Raw genomic sequence first — 22,886 nt, 5'->3', positions numbered from 1 at the left:
TCCCTGTGGGTGCTCCACTCCAGGTGATGGTGCGTCCCGGCGCTGTTGATAGGAGATCTTCGGTAGCAGTGCCTGGTCAGGATGCACGCGCTCTGCTGCTATCTCGCGACATTGTTAGGGTCTGCCTGAGCGTGTCCCGCACCCCCCTCAGTTCCTTCTCTACCGTAGAGTTGCCTGATTAGTACTCCAAAATAGAAGGGAGGAGGGTGGGTAGTGGAGCACCTACAGGGACACACATCTCAAAGAAATTCAGTTACTGCAAGATGAGTAACTTTCTCTTCTTCTTCGAGTGCTGTCCCTTTGGGTGCTCCACTCCAGGTGAATGTGAAGCAGTACCCACTATGGTTGGTGGGATTTTGGAGTTGCGTGAGGGATAACGGTAGACAGTACCGTATGGCCGACTATGGAGTCTGCCGTGGTATCCCATGTGATAGCATAATGTTTGGCAAATGTGTGGTCAGATGTCCACGTGGCCGCCTTGCATATGTCTGTAATAGGTACGTTGTGGAGGAAGGCAATGGATGTTGACAATGCTCTAGTAGAATCAGTTCTAACACTCTCTGGTGGTTGAACTTTCTGGGTCTAATAGCAGGATCTGATGCAGTCTGAGATCCACTTGGAGAGTCTTTGCTTAGAGATAGCCTCACCCTTTGATCTCTCAGTAGTAGAAACAAATAGCCAATGGGATTTACGAAATGGTTTAGTTCTGTCAAGATAGAATGCAAGAGCCCGTTGGACGTCGAAGGTATGTAACGCCACTTCCTGTGGAGTCGTGTGAGGCTTGGGATGGAATACAGGTAAGTGTATTGGCTGGTTAAGGTGGAAGGGAGACACCACCTTGGGGAGGAATTTGGGGTGGGATCGCATAGTAACCTTGTCTTTAGAGAAAATGGTGTAGGGAGGGTAGGCCATCAGGGCGTTTATTTCACCAACCCTTCTCGTTGATGTTATGGCAACCAAGAAAGCTACTCTTGTGGACATGTGGAGCAGGGATGAGGTAGCCAGGGGCTCGAAAGCAGGTTTCATAAGAGCGCAGAGGACTAGGTTGAGACTCCAGGAGGCTACTGGTGAATGAATCTCAGGGTAGAGATTTTGCAGGCCCGTAAGGAAGCGTTTCATGGTGGGGTGGGCGAAAAGTGAATAACCGTCCAGAGTGTCATGGAAGGTGGTAAGGGCTGCGAGGTGTACCCTGATAGAACTGAGCAAAAGCCCATCCTGTTTCAGTTTGAAAAGATAATCTAAGATGTCAGGGAGGGTTGCAGTCTGGGGTGTCAGGCGTCTGTTGAAGCACCAGATGGAGAAGCGTTTCCACTTTTGCAGGTAAGTCTTACAAGTGGAGTCCCTTCTAATGTGCAGGAGGACATATTGGACCTGTTCCGAGCAGGCTAATTCGTGGGATTGAAACCATGAAGGAACCACTTGTTCTTTATGGTGGGAAGAAAGTGAAGGCAAGCATACCTGACGGCTCTGAGTTCTAGAAGATTGATGTGCAGACACGTCTCTGAGAGGGACCAGCTGCATCCAGCACAAGAGAATTGGGTTGTAGGTGGGAAAATAAGAAATCGACGCCCTTCGCGGGCATGTAGTATTTACGTTCAGCTTTCTTGCATGTTGGTGGGATGGAAGCAGGGGTCTGCCAGAGAGTATCAGCTGGTTCTAGGAGGGCTTCATTTATGGGTAGTGAGATATTTGAGGGTGCAGAGGGTTCGAGGATTTTGAGGACTCTATGTTGTGTCTCCTGGACTTCCTCCAAAGGGATGTCCTGGCTGAGTACCACTCTCTTGAAAAGTCCCTGGAATTGCTTAAAGTCGTCCATGTTTTGTGCAAGTGGAGGCATGAGGGCATCCTCTGAGGCTGATGGCGAGGTAGGAGCCGGTAAATCCGGGAAGAGTTCAGAGCCCACTTCTTCAAGAGGGGGTTCAGGAGCTCTAGATGTTGATGAAGCTGGGGATATAGGCGTAGAATGAGCTTGCGGTCTGGTAGAAGAGGCGCAAGGAGGAGCGGTGGCAGGAGCTGACCACGGGTACCACTGAGGCCAGGGCACTGGGTAGGAAAAGTTGGGTCCCAGTCATTGGGGAACAAAGTAGGGAAACTGAGGCTGATTCTTATGATGCGCCATGTCTTGGGGTGTGTATTGCTCTGGTGGACGGGGAGACTCAGGCGGGGAGAACTCTGCCTGCTGCTGTATGTCGTTCTCACTATCTGTGAAAGTAGCCAGGTCAGGTGGTGAGAGCTGCTGTTCAAACAGTGAGTGCTCCGTGTTTAGGAGCGGAGAGTCAGGCTCAGGAGCCATAGAGATATCCTGCTGATGCAGGAATTGTTGCTGCTCCCTAGGCTGGTGTGCTGCAGAGCATGAAGTGTGAGCAGCAGCCCGGAGTGATTTTTGTTTCACTTTTGAAGGAGCCTTGAGACATTTGTGAAAGCCCTGCAGAGAATCTGCTCCGGGGGTGGCAGGCAGGCTTGGTGCCGACATTCTTGTCGGCACCGGGGTGGAACGCACTGCCAGCACAGGGTCCATCATCAGTGCCGGCGGGACCAGTGCCGAGGAGAGCTTCCCGCTGGGGAAGTCGGGTCCCTGCTTTTGCGCCCCGCATGAGTTGCTGCTGAGGTGCTGGGGAGATCAGAGTTGCCTGCTCTCGGCGCTGTCAGCACCAAGGGTAAAGACCTTGTGGGAGATCCTTTACCCTTTTGCGTGTCTCTGAGAGGAGACATTTAGGGCTTCCTGCCTCTTTGCGTGAGAGGGTGAAGCCACGCTCCTGATCGGTTCTGACTTGGCAGGGGAGCGTGAGGGAGAGGGTTTACTGCCCTTCTCCATAGGCAGCTGCAGAGCTTTCTCCATGAGGAACATTTTTAGCTGCAAGTCTCTGTCACGGCAGGCTCTAGTTTTTAAGTTGGTACAGTGGAGACACTTCGCAGGTCCCTCAGCTTTGGGGTCAGAAGCTGGGTGTAAAGAGCTGTCCATCAGGAGCAGACAAAGTTTTATCTACCTGTTTTTTTCTGGCTCTGGATTTCAGCACAAGACAGAAGTTACACTTCTGTACAATGTGCGATTCCCCAAGGCAACAGATACAGCGGGAGTTCCTGTTGTTTACTGGGATTGGCACGATAGACAACATTTGAAACCAGGAGAACCGGGCATAACCTCCCAGTAGGCAAGAACTATCTTATCTACTAATATCTATCTAAATATATATGAGAAAATTTTATTTATTTTTAACTATGCAGCTAAAGCTACTACTACTTACTAATTACGCTAATACTAAGAACTACAACTAATAGAGTAATAAATGAGAACAAAGTTGAGGAAATCTCAACAGGAACAATTGCCAGAGCTCCGTCTCAGGCTGAGACAGTTGAGAAGGAACTGAGGGCGGTTCGCCCACACAATGCTACATAGCAACGGCATGGGGCATGAGGTTGACTAGCATGCATGTGCAGGCCAAATGGACACTGCTATGAGAAATCTCCAATCAAAGGTGCAGGGGGCACTAACACACCTAGACTGGAGCACCCATAGGGAAACAACTTGCAGAACTTTAGTTAAAAAAAGTTGAGAATATTTATAAAATAAAAACACAATGAGAATACTTACTAATGTTACTGAACTTTCTCTCCAACAAAATAGGGTAGTCAAGAAGCCATTATCTAGTGATTAAACATATCTGAAACACTTAATTTAAAGGTTGTAGATTATATTCATGCAATTTCTCTGTCATTCAGAAGATTTGGGAAATGCTACAATATGTGTTGAAGATATTCTCAAAGATGGTGTCTTAAATGATATAATAAACTACATTTATTTAGTGCCATTGACTAGTTTTGAACATCTCATCTGTACCCTGACACTAACCTGTCTGAACTATGACTACTTTTGTCACTGTAATTTTTGAAGCAGTTTCAAGCTACCAATTTTTAGAACTTCCCATAAATTTCCTTTTCCCTTCATGAACTCAAAATATGGAATTCCCCCAAAAAATACTGGTCCAAAACTGAGATTACTAACAGTGTTAAGATTCTGTATTTTATACACCACCAGTGCTTTATTCCTTTTGATATCTGGGAATTTAAACTTACTAACGGTATAAATATACTTTACGAACAAAATTATTACTATTTATTACTCATGTAACTTCATAGTGTGTATACTAGTACACTACAACAGAGCAATGATAGATTTCCTGTCCTAAGAATTTGAAATCACAATAGATAGATAGATAGATAGATAGATACGGTATAGGCCTGATTCTCATTTACAGTAAGGGTATGTCTACACTACGAGAGTAGTTCGATTTTACTTAAATCGAATATGTGGAACCGATGTTAGAAAGTCGAACGTGTGTATCCACACTAAGGACAGTAATTCGACTTTGTGAGTCCACACTAACGGGGCAAGCGTCGACATTGGAAGCGGTGCACTGTGGGCAGCTATCCCACAGTTCCCGCAGTCCCCGCTGCCCATTGGAATTCTGGGTCGAGCCCCCCAATGCCTGCTGGGGAAAAAAATGTGTCGAGGGTGGTTTTGGGTAACTGTCGTCATCCAACCGTCACTCCCGCCCTCCCTCCCTGAAAGCGCCGGCGGGAAATCAGTTCGCGCACTTTTCTGGTGAGTGACAGCGCGGACGCCACAGCACTGCGAGCATGGAGCCCGCTGCGACCATCGCTGCAGTTATGGCCGTTGTCAACACCTCGCACCTTATCATCCACCTTTTCCAGAGGCAGATGCTGAGAAATCGGGCGAGGAGGCTACGGCAGCGCGGTGAGGACATTAAGTCTGAGAGTGGCACAGACCTCTCACAAAGCACGGGACCTCGCGCCGTGAACATCATGGTGGCAATGGGTCATGCTGATGCTGTGGAACGGCGATTCTGGGCCCGGGAAACAAGCACGGACTGGTGGGACCGCATAGTGCTGCAGGTCTGGGATGAATCACAGTGGCTGCGAAACTTTCGGATGCGGAAGGGAACTTTCCTGGAACTTTGTGAGTTGCTGTCCCCTGCCCTGAAGCGCAAGGACACCCGGATGCGAGCAGCCCTGACTGTACAGAAGCGAGTGGCCATAGCCCTCTGGAAGCTTGCAACGCCGGACAGCTACCGGTCAGTCGCGAACCACTTTGGCGTGGGCAAATCTACCGTGGGGGTTGCTGTGATGCAAGTAGCCAACGCAATCGTTGAGCTACTGCTGTCAAAGGTAGTGACCCTTGGAAACATGCAGGTCATCACAGATGGCTTCACCGCGATGGGATTCCCAAACTGCAGTGGGGCTATAGATGGAACTCACATCCCTATCCTGGGACCGGACCACCAGGCCAGCCAGTACATTAACCGAAAGGGCTACTTTTCAATGGTGCTGCAAGCATTGGTGGACCATAGGGGACGTTTTACAAACATCAATGTCGGATGGCCGGGCAAGGTTCATGACGCTCGTGTTTTCAGGAACTCTGGTCTGTTTAGACGGCTGCAGGAAGGTATTTACTTCCCGGACCACAAAATAACTGTTGGGGATGTGGAGATGCCTATAGTGATCCTTGGGGACCCAGCCTACCCGCTAATGCCCTGGCTCATGAAGCCCTATACAGGCGCCCCGGACACTGAAAAAGAACTCTTCAACTACCGTCTGAGCAAGTGCAAAATGGTGGTGGAGTGTGCTTTTGGACGTCTCAAGGGGAGATGGAGAAGCTTACTGACTCGCTGTGATCTCAGCGAAACCAATATCCCCATTGTTATTGCAGCTTGCTGTGTGCTCCACAATCTCTGTGAAAGCAAGGGGGGAGACTTTTATGGCAGGGTGGGAGGTTGAGGCAAATAGCCTGGCTGCTGATTACGCCCAGCCAGACAGCCGTGCGATTAGAAGAGCCCAGCGGGATGCGCTGTGCATCCGGGAGGCTTTGAAAGCTAGGTTCCTCAGTGAGCAGGGTAACCTGTGACTATTAAGTTTGTTTAAAGAGAAGCTGAACCTGCCCCCGTTTCTTTACTCAGTTAATGTTGACTATCCTCTCCAGTTACATACCCCGTTCACCCCGTTCCCCCCCTTCCAACACACGTTTAAAAATAAAATAAATGGAACTTTGTTAATTAACACCGTTTTCTTTATTACGGATTTCGCGGTAAAGTGTTGAAACTGGGACGCAGACTGTGGTGGGGAGCGGGCGTAGTGATGGAAAGAACGCTTCTAAACTCGAGGAATGACAGGCTCCTGCTCCTAGAGCGGTCCGCAGTGGTGGACTGGTTGTTTCAACGGAGCCTGCCACCCCTCCTTTTCGGGACTCTGTGTGTGGGGGCTATGTGACTTTGTGGCGGGGGAGAACGGTTACAGATCCCCTGCTGCGTGGCTCTGTGATCCAGGATAAGGACCGCTGCATAAGATCTCTAACCGCCCTCCCCCGCCACAAAGTCACATAGCCCCCCCCACACAGAACATGAAAACCACCTCCCAGACTGACCAGGGTGCCTAGTGACTGCAATGTGTGTGTGACCTTCTGCTGAACCTGCCCCCGTGTCTGTACCCTGGTAAAGGTGACTGTCCTCTCCAATTACCAACCCCCTTCCCCCCCTTCAAACACACTCTCCTCTAAAAGAACATGACGGAAACAGTAATTAACAGAAACGTATTTTTTATTAGCAACTACACAGTTAGGAGATGAAACTGGGACGGGGGCTTGGGTGAGGCGGGAAGGAAAGGACTTATCAAATTTTTGGGAATGAGAGCCTTCTGGTACTTGAGCAGTCTGCAGGGGTGGAGTGACAGTTTTCACGGCCCCTGCCGCCCCTCCTTCTTGGGACTTTGGATGAGGGGGGTATGGGACTTTGTGGCGGGGGAGGGCGGTTAGAGATAGACTGCAGCGGGGCTCTGTCCTCCTGCCTCCGGTCCTGCAGAACATCCACAAGGCGCCGGAGCGTGTCCGTTTGCTCCCTCATTAGTCCAAGCAGCGTTTGAGTCGCCTGCTGGTCTTCCTGCCGCCACCTCTCCTCCCGTTCGCTGTGTGATCGCTGGTATTGCGACATGTTCTCCCTCCACTGGGGTCTGCTGGACCGCCTCGGCTTGGGAGCAGTCCATAAGTTCTGAGAACATGTCGTCCCGTGTCCTTTTCTTTCTCCGCCTAATCTGCGCCAGCCTCTGGGAGGGGGATGCCGGGGTAGGTCGGGAGACAGTCGCAGCTGTGGGATGGGAAAAAGGGAGTGAATGCCTCACAAAGATAAATGTTTGTGAACAATGAACATAGTCTTTCTCTGTGAACAAGACCATGCACAGCACCTATCACATGCGCACTCAGGACAAGGTCGAATTATCGGCCTTCGCATTCAGTGCCTGGGGTCTTGCAGTGGAGATCAGACAAGCGGGGCAGGACAGCGGAATTCGGGTAGCAGGATGACATGGTAAGCCGTAGACTTTTGGCTGCTTAAAACTTAAATTATAGCAGTGCCCTCCTTTCACGTTCAAAGCAATGCTCCTAGCGTTGGCCAGTTCCTGCTGCCGGCAATCCGGCAAGCATGAACTCTGCCCTGTCCAACCCCCTCGCGGCTGTCCCCGGGAAAGATCCCTGTATGCTGCCCCTCTCCCGCCTCCACCGCGTGGCTGTAAACCACCGGTTACAGTTATGTAAAGGAACAGGCAAGCAGTCCCAATAGTAACATTCCCCTAATTCTAAGCAGGTCACCATGAGCGACATCACTCTGCTGAGGATTTCTGAGACAGAGAAAGACCGCATGCTGCGTGAAAGCCAGCAAAAACCAGGGCCGTATGCCGCCATGCTCTGCAAGCCAATGATCCCAGAGTACTTGATGATAGCCTGGCGCAGAAAAGTTTCCTACCACGGAGGACACAATAAGGCCGCTCTCCCCAGGAACCTCATGCAAAGGCTTTCCAATTACCTCCAGGAGAGCTTCGTGGAGATGTCCCATGAGGATTTCAGCTCTATCCCCGGACATATAGACCTTATTTTCCAGTAGCTGCACTGGCAAGGACTAAAAAGTAGAGCGCCTAGGGCAAACTAATCATGATAAACCGGACATTGTTAGATTCTTTTGCAGTAGTTGCACTGCCAAGGACTAAAACATTAAGCACCTAGGGCAAACTAATCATGAAAAACCCATTGTTAATATTTCTGTTCTGTTCAAAATAAATGTTTACATGTTTAAAACACTTACCGACTGATCCTTCCCCTGATTCAGGGTCCGGGTTAACGCCTGGGGAGGGTTGGTAGGGGATCTCTGTGAGGGTGATGAAGAGATCCTGGCTGTCGGGGAAATCAGCGTTGTAAGCGCTGTTGACTGCCTCGTCCTCCTCATCTCCTTCCTCATCTTCCCTGTCCGCTAACATCTCAGAGGAAGCGGCCGTCGACAATACCCCATCCTCAGAGTCCACGGTCAGTGGTGGGGTAGTGGTGGCGGCCGCACCTAGAATGGAATGCAGTGCCTCGTAGAAACGGCATGTCTGGCGCTGGGATCCGGAGCGTCCGTTTGACTCTTTGGTCTTCTGGTACCCTTGTCTCAGCTCCTTGATTTTCACGCGGCACTGCGTTGCATCCCGGCTGTATCCTCTCTCTGTCATGGCTTTTGAGATCTTCTCGTAGATCTTTGCATTCCGTCTTTTCGATCGCAGCTCCGAAAGCACGGACTCATCGCCCCACACAGCGATCAGATCCAAGACTTCCCGATCAGTCCATGCTGGGGCCCTCTTTCTATTCTGAGATTGCATGGTCACCTCTGCTGGAGAGCTCTGCATCGTTGCCAGTGCTGCTGAGCTCGCCACGATGTCCAAACAGGAAATGAGATTCAAACTGGCCAGACAGGAAAAGGAATTCAAATTTTCCCGGGGCTTTTCCTGTGTGGCTGGTCAGAGCATCCGAGCTCGGACTGCTGTCCAGAGCGTCAACAGAGTGGTGCACTGTGGGATAGCTCCCGGAGCTATTAGCGTCAATTTCCATCCACACCTAGCCTAATTCGACGTGGCCATGTCGAATTTAGCGCTACTCCCCTCGTTGGGGAGGAGTACAGAAATCGAATTTAAGAGACCTCTATGTCGAACTAAATAGCTTCGTGGTGTGGACGGGTGCAGGGTTAATTCGATGTAATGGCGCTAAATTCGACATAACCTCCTAGTGTAGACCAGGCCTAAGACTCCTTAATACTGCCAGAGCAGTATAAATGGGCCTTGATGTAAATGAAAATGAGGGCCATATATCACTAAAATCACTGTAAAACAGAAACAGGCATTCTACTTGAATTACTAAGGGCAAGAGTGTGTTTGGTACCTTCATAATTGTGTAAAGCATGCAATGGGCTACACAAACTGTTGAGCCCTCAAGCTCAGAGATTTCAGTGATCCCACTAACACTGCTAATAGCTTAAACCTCTTCAAGAAAAGCAGAGGGGGCAAGGAGATGGTCAGCACAGGGGGAAGAACAATGCTGCCCCCCCTTTAAGGATGTTTCATTTGCTGTAGTCACCTGAACTCTGAAAGACATACAGTAATTCCTCACTTAAAGTCGTCCTGGTTAACATTGTTTCATTGTTACGTTGCTGATCAATTAGAGAACATGCTCGTTTAAAGTTGCGCAATGCTCCCTTATAACGTTGTTTGGCAGCCGCCTGCTTTGTCCACTGCTTGCAGGAAGAGCAGCCCGTTGCAGCTAGCTGGTGGGGACTTGGAACCAGGGTGGACTGGCAGCCCCCCTATCAGCCCCCCATTTCCCTAAGTTCCCTGTGAGACAGCTGCCCAGCAGGCTATTAATTGCCAGCAGTTCAGCTGTCCCTCCCCGCACTGCCATGTGTGCTACAGCCCTCTGCCTTGGAGCTGCTCTCCGGAGCCTCCTGCTTGCTGTGTAAGGGAGGGGGAGGAGGGGGGCTAATGTCAGGGTGTCCCCCTCCCCCCAGCTCCTGCACCCCGCTTACTCCATTTCCATAGAGCGGGGGGGGACACGACAGGGCTCAGGACGGAGGGAGTTTGCTGGCAGGAGCTGCTGTCTCAACTTGCTGATCTATTTAAAAAGGCAGTGTACTTAGAGTGCGGTCAGCGTACTTAAAGGGGCAATGCGCATCTCTCTCTCTCACACAAGGTGTGTGTCTCTGTCTGCCATGCTGTCTCCCCTCCAGGAACATAACTACAACGTTAAGCGAGGAGTTACTGTAGTACATTCCTGAGGCACAATGCCACTTGAAGCTTCATTTGGAGATATGTAATTGTGCAATGCCCCCCAACAACAGGATGGTACAAGGAGGTATGTGCTTCAGTTTAGCACTCAGGAAAACTGATATGAAAGACTAAAATTATAATGTGGCAATAATATGAACCTTTGCAAAACATTAGCGATTTCTTAACTTTTTAATTTTTATTTTGAGTAAAACTAATATAAGCAGCAGGAAAAAATGAGAATACCTCATGTATACTTTTTGCATTTAGAGGGATGTCATTCCTATAACGAACAAAAAATAAACAGAGTCCTTTGAACTTGTCTGGTGCAGTGTCTAAATATAATCTCATAATTTTAGTTCCTTTTACAACTCCTGGAATTGTTCGACCACATTCTGAAAATAAATTTAAGCACATTATTATTTTTAAATATATGTATATTATAAAATGTTTAAAACTACTACAGTGAAATAAAATAGTTGCAACTCAGTATTTTATTTATTTTTTCCTTTTTGTGCATGTCAGGCACAACCCAGATAGTTTCCTTAATAGTGCTTGTGTATGTAAACATGATTTGTTAAGAGGAACTGTGAAATTACATCATTAAATAGTTTTTTCTATGGCGAAAACTAATGATGTTCATGAATGATTTATGAAGCTATTAGTAACCAAATACAAATTTCAATCCTCTGCAAATATATCACAATCCTCATTGTCAAAAACAATTGAACTGTTTTGACTGATCATTTCCAAAACAATTCAGACTGAGGCAGATACACAATGTTAACCACTTGGGCTGAAATGTTCAAGTTTAGCAAAGTTATAAACTGAAAATAGGGTTTTATAATGGACTACCTTAACAACAGGCAGTGTGCAATAAGCCCCACCTATAACAATATTGTTAAAAATTAATAGCATGTACCTACTCCTGGTGCTTCTCCTTCTTGATATAAGAATTTCAAAGTTCGACTTCCGTCTTTGGCAAAAAAATTATCAAATGCCTGTAACTGTTAAATCAAAAAGTAAGTTACTCTAAATCAAATGCTGTCAAATTACTACATTTTTATTTTTCTTAAAAGAACATATCATAGTGTTTAATTGGAGATCTGTTCAAAGTTTTGGTGATATAATAAATACTTTATACAACACTGGCAGGGAGATGAACTAGGTAACATAATAGGTGTTTTCAGTCTCTAAACTTCAATTGCTGGTATTTTCACAGGAATTATGCCATAGTATCATCTTCAAGTACTAATTTGTTTTACTTATTGAATGACTTGCAAAGCACTAATCACCACAGCAACTAGTCAATAATAATACAAATAGTAGACAAGAAGGAGAAAAAACGGTTACCTACCTTTCCTAACAGTTGTTCTTTGAGATGAGTTGCTCATGTCCATTCCATTCTAGGTGTGCACGTGCCCACGTGTGCGACCATCGGAGATTTTTGCCTTAGCGGTACCCGTAGGGCCAGCTGGGGCGCCCTCTGCAGTGCCATGCTCATACCGCAGTATATCAGGCACCGCTGGCCCTACGCCCTCTCTGTTTCTTCTTGCTGACAACTCTGATGGAAGGGCAGGAGGGCGAGCAATGGAATGGACATGAGCAACACATCTTGAAGAACAACAGTTACAAAAGGTGGGTAACCATTTTTTCTTCGAGTGCTTGCTCATGTCGATTCCATTCTAGGTGACTCACAAGCAGAATCAACGCAGGTGGGCTCGAAGTTCACAGTATTGCAGCTTGCAGCACTGGTCTGACAAAGCCAGCATCGTCTTGAGCCTGCTGGGTCAGCGTGTAGTGTGACATGAATGTATGGACGGACAACCAAGTTGTGGCCCAACAGATCTCTTGGATCAGCACCGGTGCCAGGAAGGCTGCTGATGACACCTGCGCCCTAGTCGCATGAGTCGTAATGATCGCCGGCGGGAGCACCTTTGTCAGCTCATAGCAGTAGCGGATGCAGGCCATGATCCAAGACAAGATTCTCTGGGCTGACGCTGAACAACCTTTCATCCTGTCAGCGATGGCAACGAACAACTGTGTTGACTTACAGAATGGCTTTGTTCTATCAATGTAGAAGGCCAGCACCCGTCTGACGTCCAGGGTATGCAGCCTGCGCTCCTCATCTGTTGCATGAGGCTTTGGAACTTGGAGACGACCTTTGGCAGAAAGGCCAGGTGTGGACACAGCTGGACCTTGTCCTTATAGAAGACAGTATAGGGTGTCTCTGATGTGAGCGCCCTGATCTCGGATACCCTACAGGCCAAAGTTATAGCAACCAAGAAGGAGACCTTCCAGGAGAGAAGCAGGAGGGAAGCCAAGGGTTCAAAGGGGGGACCCATGAGCCTCGATAGCACAAGATTCAGGTCCCAAAGGGGGACCAGGTCCCGGACATGCAAGTAAAGGCACTCCAAACCTTTCAGGAAGCACGCCATCATGGGAGACCAACCAGCCTTGAAACGGGGTGGAACACCAAAATGGCTGTCTGGTGTACCTTGATCGAAGATAGTGACAGATCCTGGTGCTGAGAGGATCTGTCTCTGAACTCCCTGACATTGATATGAAAGGCCAGATCGCGTCTGAGATCAGGGTAAGCAACGGAGACCGGGTCATGAAGGGGACCCCCTGCAGCACTAACTTGGGATCCAGCCACCAATCCAAGGACAAGAGGACGTGGCTCGGCATTGTGACCACTTGGTCCAGGGTGTGCCTGCTGGGGATAGAGACTGAGGCCAGCTACGCCTGCAGTAGCCATAGATGAACTCGGGCATGGCTGACCATGTACATGCATGTGGCCATGTGGCCCATTAGTGACAGGCACGTGTGGGCTGTGGTGAGCAGATGGCTCTTTACGTGGGCAATCAAGTCTGACATGGCCTGGAAGTGCGCTTCTGGAAGGAAGGCCCTGACTCAGGTGGAGTCGAGAACCATTCCGATAAACTCTATGAGTTAGACTGGCATTAACGTGGACTTTTCTGTGTTTATTAACAGACCCATATCATTGCAGGTGGACCACACCAGATTGAGGCTGTGTTGCACCTGCTCTGGGGACCTGCCCTTGATGAGACAGTCATCGAGATATGGCAAGATCTGGACTCCCCGACATCTCAGGTAAGCCGCTACCGGTGCCACACATTTTGTGAACACCCTGGGGGCCGAGTACAGGCCAAAGGGTAGCGTTGTGAACTGGAAGTGACACCCAGCCACTATGAAACGCAGGAAGCGCCCGTGGCCCAGGAATATGGGGACATGAAAGTAAACGTCCTTTAAGTTGAGATCGGCGTACCAGTCCCCCAGATCCAGGGAAGGAATGATGGAGGCCAGGGAGACCATGTGGAACTTCAACTTCTTGAGAGACTTGTTGAGGCCACACAGGTCCAGGATGGATCTGAGGCCCCCTTTGGCTTTAGGAAGTAGCGGGAGTAGAATCCTCTTCCTTCCATGTCCTGAGGAACGTCCACCACAGCTCCCAAGCCCAGGAGCTTCTCTACCTCCTGAACAAGGAGTTGCTCGTGAGAAGGGTCCCTGAAGAGGGATGGGAAAATGTGGGGGTGGGGGCGGGAAGAAGGGGCGGCTAAGAACTTCAGGGTATAGCCCGAGCTACTATGTCCAGGACCCAGTGGTCCAATGTAACCCGTGACCAGGCCAAGTGGAATGGAGAGAGGCAGTTGAGGAAAAGGTGGGTAGGATCCGGTCGACTGACTGGGGCATCGCTCTCAGGCGCACCCTCAAAATGTTCGCTTCTGGCCCCCTAGGTGTTTGACAGCCCCAGGCTGGGCTGGCAAGCGGGAGGAAGAAGGGCGACAATGACCAAAACTAGTATCCCTTCTTCTTGTAGATCCCTGATGAGGTTGCTAGGTTCTTGGTGGCGGTGGTGGTGGCCCGAAGGGCTTTCTGGCTGACTGCGGTGAGTGCATGCCCAACGAGTGAAGGGTCGCCCTACTGTCCTTCAACCCGTGCAGCCTGGTGTCTGTCTGATCTGAGAACAGACCAACTCCATCAAAAGGGAGATCCTGGATTGAGGCCTGCATCTCCTGGGAGAGGCCCACCGTCTGGAGCCAGGAGCTGCGTCGCATAACCACCACCGTTGCGACCACCCTTGCCGCTGAGTCCACCGTGTCCCATACCATCTGCAGTTCCTTCCTCCACCAGAGTGCCAAACCCTTGGGCCAAACCCTGAGGGAGGAATTCCTGGAACTTTTTGAGACCGTCCCAGAGATTAAAATTGTACTGGCCCAGCAGGGCCTGATGGTTCGCCACCTGAAATTGCAGGTTTGTGGTTGAATAAATTTTTCTCCAAAATAAATTGAGTTTCTTAGCCTCTTTGTTTTTGGGAGTTGAGGAGGTGGGGACCTGCTTGTCTTTTTTGTTGGCCACAGATTCAACCAGCAAGCCCGGGGGCGGGTGGGTATAAAGGTATTCAAAACCTTTGGCCGGCACAAAGTACTTTTTCTCAGCCCGTTTCGAGGTGAGCGGGATGGAGGAGGGGGTCTGCCAAAGGGCCGTGGTTATCTTGAGGACCCTCTCGTGTACAGGCAGGGTGACCTGGGAGGGTGTAAAGGCTGAAAGGACGTTAAAGAGGATGTCCTCCTGCTCTGCCATCTCCTGTACCTCAAGCCCCAAGTTCTTGACCACGCACCAGAGAAGGGTTTGATGTTCCATAAAGTCATCCAGCAGGTTAGCTCTGGAAGCTCCAGTCTTCCTTGTCACTCCCGCAACTGCCTCGTCTGGGGGTGACAAGGAAGACTGGACCGCCGGTGGGGGTGCTAGGGTCTCGACCATCGTTGGAGAAAGAGGTTTTGCGGTCAGCACAGGTTCCTCCACCCCGACCTCGGAACAGGCTTCCGGTATTGGGCCCAGTGCTGGTGGGGCCACCGCCCAATGCTCCACCGTGGACACCAAGGAGTGCTGAGAAGGAGGCATTGTCACAACTGGTACACCCCACGTGCTCCTATAAGGCCACTGCACTGGTCACTGGCCGTGTTGCCATTGCGGTGCCACAGATGTGGGAGAGGGCTCTGGTGCCCAATCACACCAATAAGACGTTGGCGATGGGCTAAACTGGCCCTCCATACCAGAGGAAATACCTTCTGGTGACCAAGGAGGAGCTGTCGATGCCTGTGTTTGTTTACTGGTCGTGGCTACCGGCGACTGTTTCCCGGGCGTAACTGACCGGTAACTGTAGCGTGTAGCGGTACCAGTGCGACCGGGGCTGGGGAGACCAGTACTGGGACGGGGAATGTTCCCACTGTGCCGGTGATTGGGACTGATGCCTAGAGGATGACCGTTGAGAGAGTGAACGGTGCCGGGAATAGTAAGGGGAGCGTCAACCCCATGCCGGAGAGTAGCGCCAAGGGGATCTGGTGAACTATGTACAATGGCCTTAAGGCGCAAAATTCAGAATGGTAGAAACCACTAGCTCTTGCTAAGCAAGAAAGGCACTCCGACTGACCACCCTGGGTGGTAAAAGGAACTGAGAGGGCCTAGGGCCAGCGGCACTTGATATACCTCGGCATGAGCACGGCACTCCAGAGGGTGCAACAAGCAAAAATCTCCAACGGCCGCACACATGGGCACATGCACACCTAGAATGGAATCTACATGAGCAAGCACTCGAAGAAGAAAAAAAGTTACTTATGAATTAGGTAACAATATATAACTACATTAACAATAACAAACAAAAAATGTTTAAATCAGACTTACTGAAGGGCCATCCAAGATCATATCTTCCACAGTTGTTGTATCTAAACCAAGTTTGTCCCCTAGGACTTCAAATATGTATCTATATGAAGCACCAATTTTCATTTTTCGACCTTCCCTTGCATCTCTATATCGTGCCTAAAACATAAAAAAAGTTTAAAAGAACTAAAAACTGCAAAGTGTTTGCAAAATTATTTGTTAACCTGACCCATAACTTGAAACTAATATTATAGTTTGCTGTTTATGTGAAACTCCCCTAATTACTCTTTAAAAATAAACTATATTTTCATAGGTTAAAAGACGGGGAGGTTACTCAGCTTGTGTAGTAACTGGAGTCAGTGGTGCCGGAATTGGGGGGCAGAGGGCCATGGCCCTCCCACTTTTTAAAAGTGTATAGGCTTGGCCCATCCACTTTTTGGCAGGGGTCCGCCCCTCCTCTTCCCCAAGGCCTCCCCATGACCCGGAGCTGGACCAGGGAGCCCGGGTAGCTGGGAGTCGCCGCGCCGCGGATCCTCCACCTGCCTGGGTTGGGGGGGTTGAGAGCAGCCCCTGGCCCATGTCCCTGCCCCCCGGATGCCCCGCCCAGGGCAGGAAGGTCCGCGGCTCCCACAGCTGCCCACGCACCGCACGTGGCTCTTACCTGGACCCAGCTCCGGCTGGAGGGCTGCAGCCCAGCCATGGTAAGAGTCTTGCAGGCAGCTGTGGGGAGCCACAGACCCTCCTGCCCTGGGTGGGAGGCTGTGGGGTGGGGACACAGACAGTGCTGCTCTTGACCCATCCACCCCAGGCAGGTGGAGGGTCCACAGCTCCCGGCCCACTCTGGCTTCTGGCTTGGCCAGGGGCGGGGCCTTGGCGGAAGAGGAGTGGGGGGCCCTGGCTCTGCCTCCCCACCCACTTTGGGGCAGGCTCTGCCACCCTTGACTGGAGTTCTCCAAGATGTGTCCCCCTCTGGGTGCTCCACTTCAGGTGACTCCTGAGCAATATCTCCCAGGATGGAAGGAGCTTAGATGCAGAGTCTAATACTGAACACAGAACTGCATTGCCAGCTGCAGCATCTGATCAAAAGACATGACCCAAAGCATAGTGCTTGGAGAAAGTATGTACTGAAGTCCAGGTTGCAGCTCTGTCCCCAAACCCTGTCCCCATCCCTCCCACAACCCAGTGGAACTATCAGCTGGAGCCCACCACATGGTAGGAGCCACCGGCCGGGGTGCCCCCAGTCCTGCCCCTCCCTGGATGTACTGCGATAGCAAGTGAAAGGAACAGAGGGAGCCCAGCCCTGCCTCCTGAGGCAGTGATTTACATCTCCCCCAGCTGCTCCCGATGCCTGAACCAGACGCTCTACCCCTGGACCACAGCCCAGCAGGGGCACGTGATTCAATTTATCTGTGGGGAAAGAGTAAAATCTGTGGGGGATATTAATTCTGCACTTGCACAGTGGTGCAGAATTCCCCCAGGAGTATCCTGTGGAGGCCAGCATCAGTACCAAATCACAGATCTGTCCAGAAAGTGTCAGTGCTGTTGACACTGAATGCTTTGAATAAGTACATCCATAGTCAGGCTCAGGTAGTACTGACGTTGCAGTGTGGGATACCAGTGTTGGTACCAAAGGTATAGAAAAGTCTGATAGTTCAGAGTTTTTTCAAGTGGAATGTCTACTAAAACAGACATGACCACCTGATGCCAGCAAAGTCTTTGGTACTGAATTCAACTTAGTGGAAGAGTGACTTTTATAGAAGCCTTGGACAGTCTCATAGTATCAGAACCACCTGGAGCCTCAATAGCACTCCCACTAGGACCTGAGGTCTCCAGAACATTCTTTTCAGTAAGTGACCAAGATTTCTTAATAGCAGACCTACCACTCCTGCTCCTTTTGTCAGTACCCACAGTCTTATTGTACAGAGCTCTTGGTACCACTATATCCCTCAATGTTTTTGGTGACTGAGACCCAGAGACAGATGGGGTACCTGAAGCTGTATTCCTCAAGGCTCTCGGTGACCAGGACCCACACACAAGACAGGGCACTAAGTGTGCTCAGAGGCCAGTCCACAGGGGGGTTCTCAGAGCCTGAGTTGGAGACTGGACTTAGGGTTTGCTCCATCATTAACAGATTTAAATGTTATTGTCCCAGTTTTTACAAGATCTTCTCTTGAAGAAGGAAATCTTACACTTGGTTGGTATATGGGTGTCTCCCAAACAACGAAGGCACTGAGAGTGTCCACCATTAACCAGGATAGCTTTCCAGCAGGAAAGACAGTGCTTAAAACCTGGGCATCCCAGCATAACCCAGAAGCATCAAAGTCCAGAACACTTCAGACAGGAAAACAAACAAACCTGCAAACTAAATACTATGACTAAACTGAGCTAAGAAAACAACTAAGGAAACTACGTTTAGCTAACTAACTGCCTATATCTAAATGAAGTTGATACGCTCGACTTCCCAACTCAGGCCAAAGGCAGTTGAGACGGAATTAAGGGTAGTTCGCCCATGCAGCTCTTGGTACAGGGCCTGAGGATCTGTAGAGTGCATGCATGGGCCCAAATGGGAACCACAGAAAATCAAAGGCACACTGGGATGCATGCACACCTGAAGTGGAGCACCTACAGTGCCATAACTTGCAAAACAAAATAAAAATAACCATTGAAATACACAAGTCAACTTTGAGGGAATGTCAAGGATGAGCAAACACAGAATATCTGTATACAGGATCCAAGAAGGGAACAAACAAAACAAAACCAACAAAAAAAAAATTATGTCCTCTTTAAGAAGGCCTCCAAACCAACCCCAGCTTTCAGAGTTCCTAGTTTTCTTATTGTTGCAAGAGGCAGGCTGGCTTTCTCCCTTTTCTTTAGGCATCATGTCAGTGAAGGAGAGCTTAACCAAGTTCATAAGGCCTTTACCTCAGAGCAACCAAACTTAGGGCTTATCTACACAATGGGTTAATGCGCTGTACAGGGGATGTGATTTCTAAAGTTCACTAGCATGTTCCATATTTATTAATTCTTGTAGACCCTGCTGGTGTGCACTCAAGGTTCCCTAGTGCACTTTAACATACTATTGTTTCAAACAGTACTACATTAAAGGGTACCAGCAGGATCTAATCAGACCAATTAATGCACAACATGTTAGTGTGCTTTGGAAATCACACTCCTGTAAAGCACATTACCCCATTGTGTAAACAAGTCCTCAATCAGAAAATAAGTCTCTAGAGGCCTAGGTCAAGTTAGTGTCCTGGTGCCTGAGTGAGCCCACAACCTGTAGCCACCACCATTGCTTCTTGTCCCCCCTTCCTTACTCAGCTTCCTTTTCCTTTTTATATAGCCCAGCTCCAAGAGCAGGCAGGGTGCTCCTTGACTGCACCCAGGCTGATCTGTCTGTAAGAGCTAAACTGTCCCTATAGTCGCATTCTGTAAGGGAACACTTGTGCTGGATGGGTCCCAGTTCCCTGCAGTGATAGCATACCATCTGTCCATCACAGGTGGAAAGCAGCATGCCCCAGATGGCTTGAGTTTGGGATGGGAGGCCACTGGTTCCCCTGGTTGGGGCTGTAGTTGCGGGCAGGTCCCATTCTGGGACTTTGGTTGTTCTGGACCCACCCTCCATGCAGATGTCGCTGGGCACCAGCTGTGTTGTTTCCTGCCACCATTCCTAGCCAGGCCATTATGGGACTGGACTTTCCTTACTAGATGCCATGGCCTCCAGGAACCTCTCAGTCATTTCCACAGACACTGCTACAGATGGCAGCTGGAAGCACTGGACACAGGCTTGCACCACAGCTGGGAGGATGTGCAAATATAGGTCCATTAGTTCCCCCACAGACTTGGGTCTCTGGAACCAGCCACCAAGACGCCAGATACTAGAATCACTGGGCCACAGGACACAGGAATGCTTTTGTGGAAAATGGCTCAGCCCAATATCTACATTGACATACCTCTGGGAAAGGCTGAACCAGTCCATTATAGCCATCTTTAGTGCAGTATAAGACCCTGCTTAATCCTCACTCAGCATGCAGTAGGCTACCTGTGCCTCCTGGTGATGTAGGGGGCCAGCTGTACCACTCAGGTATTTCTCTCGCAGCCCTCTGGGGTAGCAACCCATTCAACAGTGGTCAAATAGGCTTCCAGGTCACAATCACCATCTCTCAGCTTTATCAGGGTGAGGCTCAGATGTATGCTACGGCTAGTTTCTCCTTCCAGGGTGGTCCCTTCCCCCTGCAGACTGCTGGGTGAGCAGTCTAGCCATGTCTGACTGAAATTGGTGGTTCCACTCCTGATTGGCATGTAGCATATCCTGTTGTTATTTCTGGGTGGCTATCTGCATCTCCTGTTGAGCCACCAGCTATGCTTCCTGAAATTGGTGTTTCCTCTCTGCTAGCTGTGCTTCCTATGGGTGTTGCTAGGCAGCCACTTGTGCTTCCTGGAACTGATGGTTTCTGTCACTCTCTGTCTGTTGTTGCTGCAGGAATAATCGGAGGTTCCTCTTCATGACCCTTCTAGGAGGAAGAGGGCTCCCATGAGATCCTGCCAGCGAGGCTACATGTAGAGGATCCAAGATGGGGAAGGCCAAAACCAAACTAATAACAACAAAAATAATCACATCTCCTTTTTAGAAGCCCTCCAAACCAACCCCAGCCAGCAGAGTTCCCAGTTCTCTCTTATTATTCTAGAAAGCAGGCAGGATTTCTCCTTTTTCTTTAGGCATCAGGCCAGGGAAGGAGAAGTTTAACAAAGTTCTTAAGTCCTCAGAGCATAAAGTCAGGGCAACCAACTTACAGTCAGAAAACCTGTCATAGTGCCCTAGTGCTGAGGGGGATTGCAACCTATAATTCAGTGTGGCTTCTGATTCCATCTCCCTTACTTAGCTTCCTTCCCCTGTTTATTTTGCCCAGCCCCAAGGGTGATGGAGGATACTGCTTCGCTGCACCCCGGCTGTCTTGGCTGTAAGCTACAGATTGTCCCTTAAACAGACAGTATACACCACAACATACCTCCAGGAATATCTTACTATATGTGTTATATGTTGATTAGTACACTCCTTCCATAATTCAGTATTTCCATTATTGTTGTCACAATACAGAAAAAGAAAGATCACTTACCAGTAACTTCAGTGCGACTACTAACAGTACATAAAGTTAAACACATGCATAAATATTTGCAGGACCAAAGTCAAATATAGCTTGACTGCAACTATATATCTGTATACATTATTTGTGAATGTTTTTTGCACTTTTTATTCATTACTTTAAAATTAAAAAATGAAAATATTGCAAAAAACTATTTTAAGAGAAAGTCAACCACATTCTAATAGGCAGATCTTCCTAACAAAAATTGATATAATAAATTGAGAAAAGAAACAGATAGTTGAGAGAGAAAACTACATTGTTATAGATGTAATATTTGATACTAAACCTGTTTTTCTTTTAAAGTTTCTTGTAGGGATTGAACTCCACTAGTACTCCGGCGAAATTTAGACATCCTGCGGTTACTCACAGAAGGGCTAAAAGACTCTAGGGGAGAGCGGAGAGATGTCACTTGTCGAGAACGAGCAACAGGGCCGGGCCCAGCTTCCTCTGGCAAAAGGGGACCGGGCCCAGCTTCCTCTGATGGAACGGGGCCGGGCCCAGCTTCCTCTGGCGGAGCGGGGCCGGGCCCAGCTTCCTCTGGCGGAGCGGGGCCGGGCCCAGCTTCCTCTGGCGGAACGGGGCCGAGCCCAGCTTCCTCTGGCGGAGCGGGACCGGGCCCAGCTTCCTCTGGCGGAACGGGGCCGGGCCCAGCTTCCTCTGGCGGAACGGGGCCGGGCCCAGCTTCCTCTGGCGGAACGGGGCCGGGCCCAGCTTCCTCTGGTGGAACGGGGCCGGGCCCAGCTTCCTCTCTAGTGTTTGGGCTTTCCATCTGATCCCCTGGCACCTCCTCCATCTCGAAGCCTGCAATTTACAAACAATTCACTTACTGTAACAATGCTTTAGAAACTCCTTTAATTATATCCTCAAGTGAGAGTAGGGGAAAAAAGTAGTAGGCCTCTAAACTCATTCACCAAATGCACAATCCTAATATTTCTGTCAAGTTCTCTCAAAGTTGTTAAATATAACCTATTATGGAACTTATATAAATTTCTTCAACACAAACATTACATGAATCTGATTATTGACAATTTTAAAAAGTATTTTCCAACTATTTATATTTATTTTTCAGTAATGTTTTACTCTGTATTTTAAACAATTTGGAATTGATTAAAATATAATATTATAGCCTTTTATTCTACCCTGTATCAGATTACCTGTAAATATCAGGGTGAATAAAAATTAATGATTTTTTTAAAAAATTAAATAAACTTTTTAAAATTTATATTGGATACTTTAATTTGTAAATTAAAGGCACCTTTGCTGCCTAAGATCCATCTGCAACATCAAGTGGCAGGACAGGATCCCCAGCACTTAAGTCCTTGAGAGGTGCCAAATTCCTGGCATCAAGAGTATGCTCATCAGAACTTAATTTCGCTGGGTCAGACATTTGGTCCACATAGAGACTTCCCATATATCAAAAGTGGTGTTTTACAGCCAACTGAGCATGGGAATCCACTCTAAAGGTCAACCAATCCTCAGATACAAAAACACCTTGAAGGCCAACCTCAAAGTATGCAAGATGGACATTAAAACCTGGTTAATAAATTGCTCTGGACAGATCCATATGAAGAGATCTGTAACATGAGGCCATGTCTACGTTTGAGGAGTAGTGTGTAAGGTCTTTGCAGAAGAAGAGAGAATGTCTTAAGGACAATGCCTCAAACCCTTCTCTCAGTAAGACTACACTTGCAAGACATGTAACTGCATCTGCAAATCCAGGATTGGCTGAGCTTCCCATGTGAGAAGCCATAAAAACAAACAAATCCAGAACTTAAGTTAATACTGGCTGAACACTCATCCATCAAAGCAACGGGATCCATCAGTTTATAACACACACACACACACACACACACCAAAGACTCCCATTGACTTCAATTGGCTTTTGGACCAAGCCCTAAGGGCCTCCGCCCACAAGCATTTATGCATGTCAGT

At 48.9% G+C, this 22,886-nt stretch overlaps 1 protein-coding gene across 1 annotated transcript in view; it reads right to left on the bottom strand.

Annotated features, from left to right (window-relative positions):
• DNAH8 (dynein axonemal heavy chain 8) overlaps positions 1-21,747 on the bottom strand; it is a 536,895-nt gene extending 515,148 nt beyond the window's left edge. Inside the window, exons 1-4 of the mRNA XM_065401473.1 lie at positions 21,241-21,747; positions 15,835-15,969; positions 11,051-11,135; positions 10,375-10,523 (exon numbers count right to left, since the gene is read on the bottom strand). Coding sequence (XP_065257545.1) covers positions 10,375-10,523; positions 11,051-11,135; positions 15,835-15,969; positions 21,241-21,747 — 876 coding nt within the window. The remainder of the gene's footprint in view (positions 1-10,374; positions 10,524-11,050; positions 11,136-15,834; positions 15,970-21,240) is intronic.
• Between the last annotated feature and the right edge of the window lie 1,139 nt (positions 21,748-22,886).

This window comes from Emys orbicularis, chromosome 3 (assembly GCF_028017835.1).
Source record: "Emys orbicularis isolate rEmyOrb1 chromosome 3, rEmyOrb1.hap1, whole genome shotgun sequence".
NCBI lineage: Eukaryota > Metazoa > Chordata > Testudines > Emydidae > Emys > Emys orbicularis.
The sequence above is the reverse complement of the archived record's forward strand: the minus strand, read 5'-3'. Positions and strand labels throughout refer to the sequence as shown.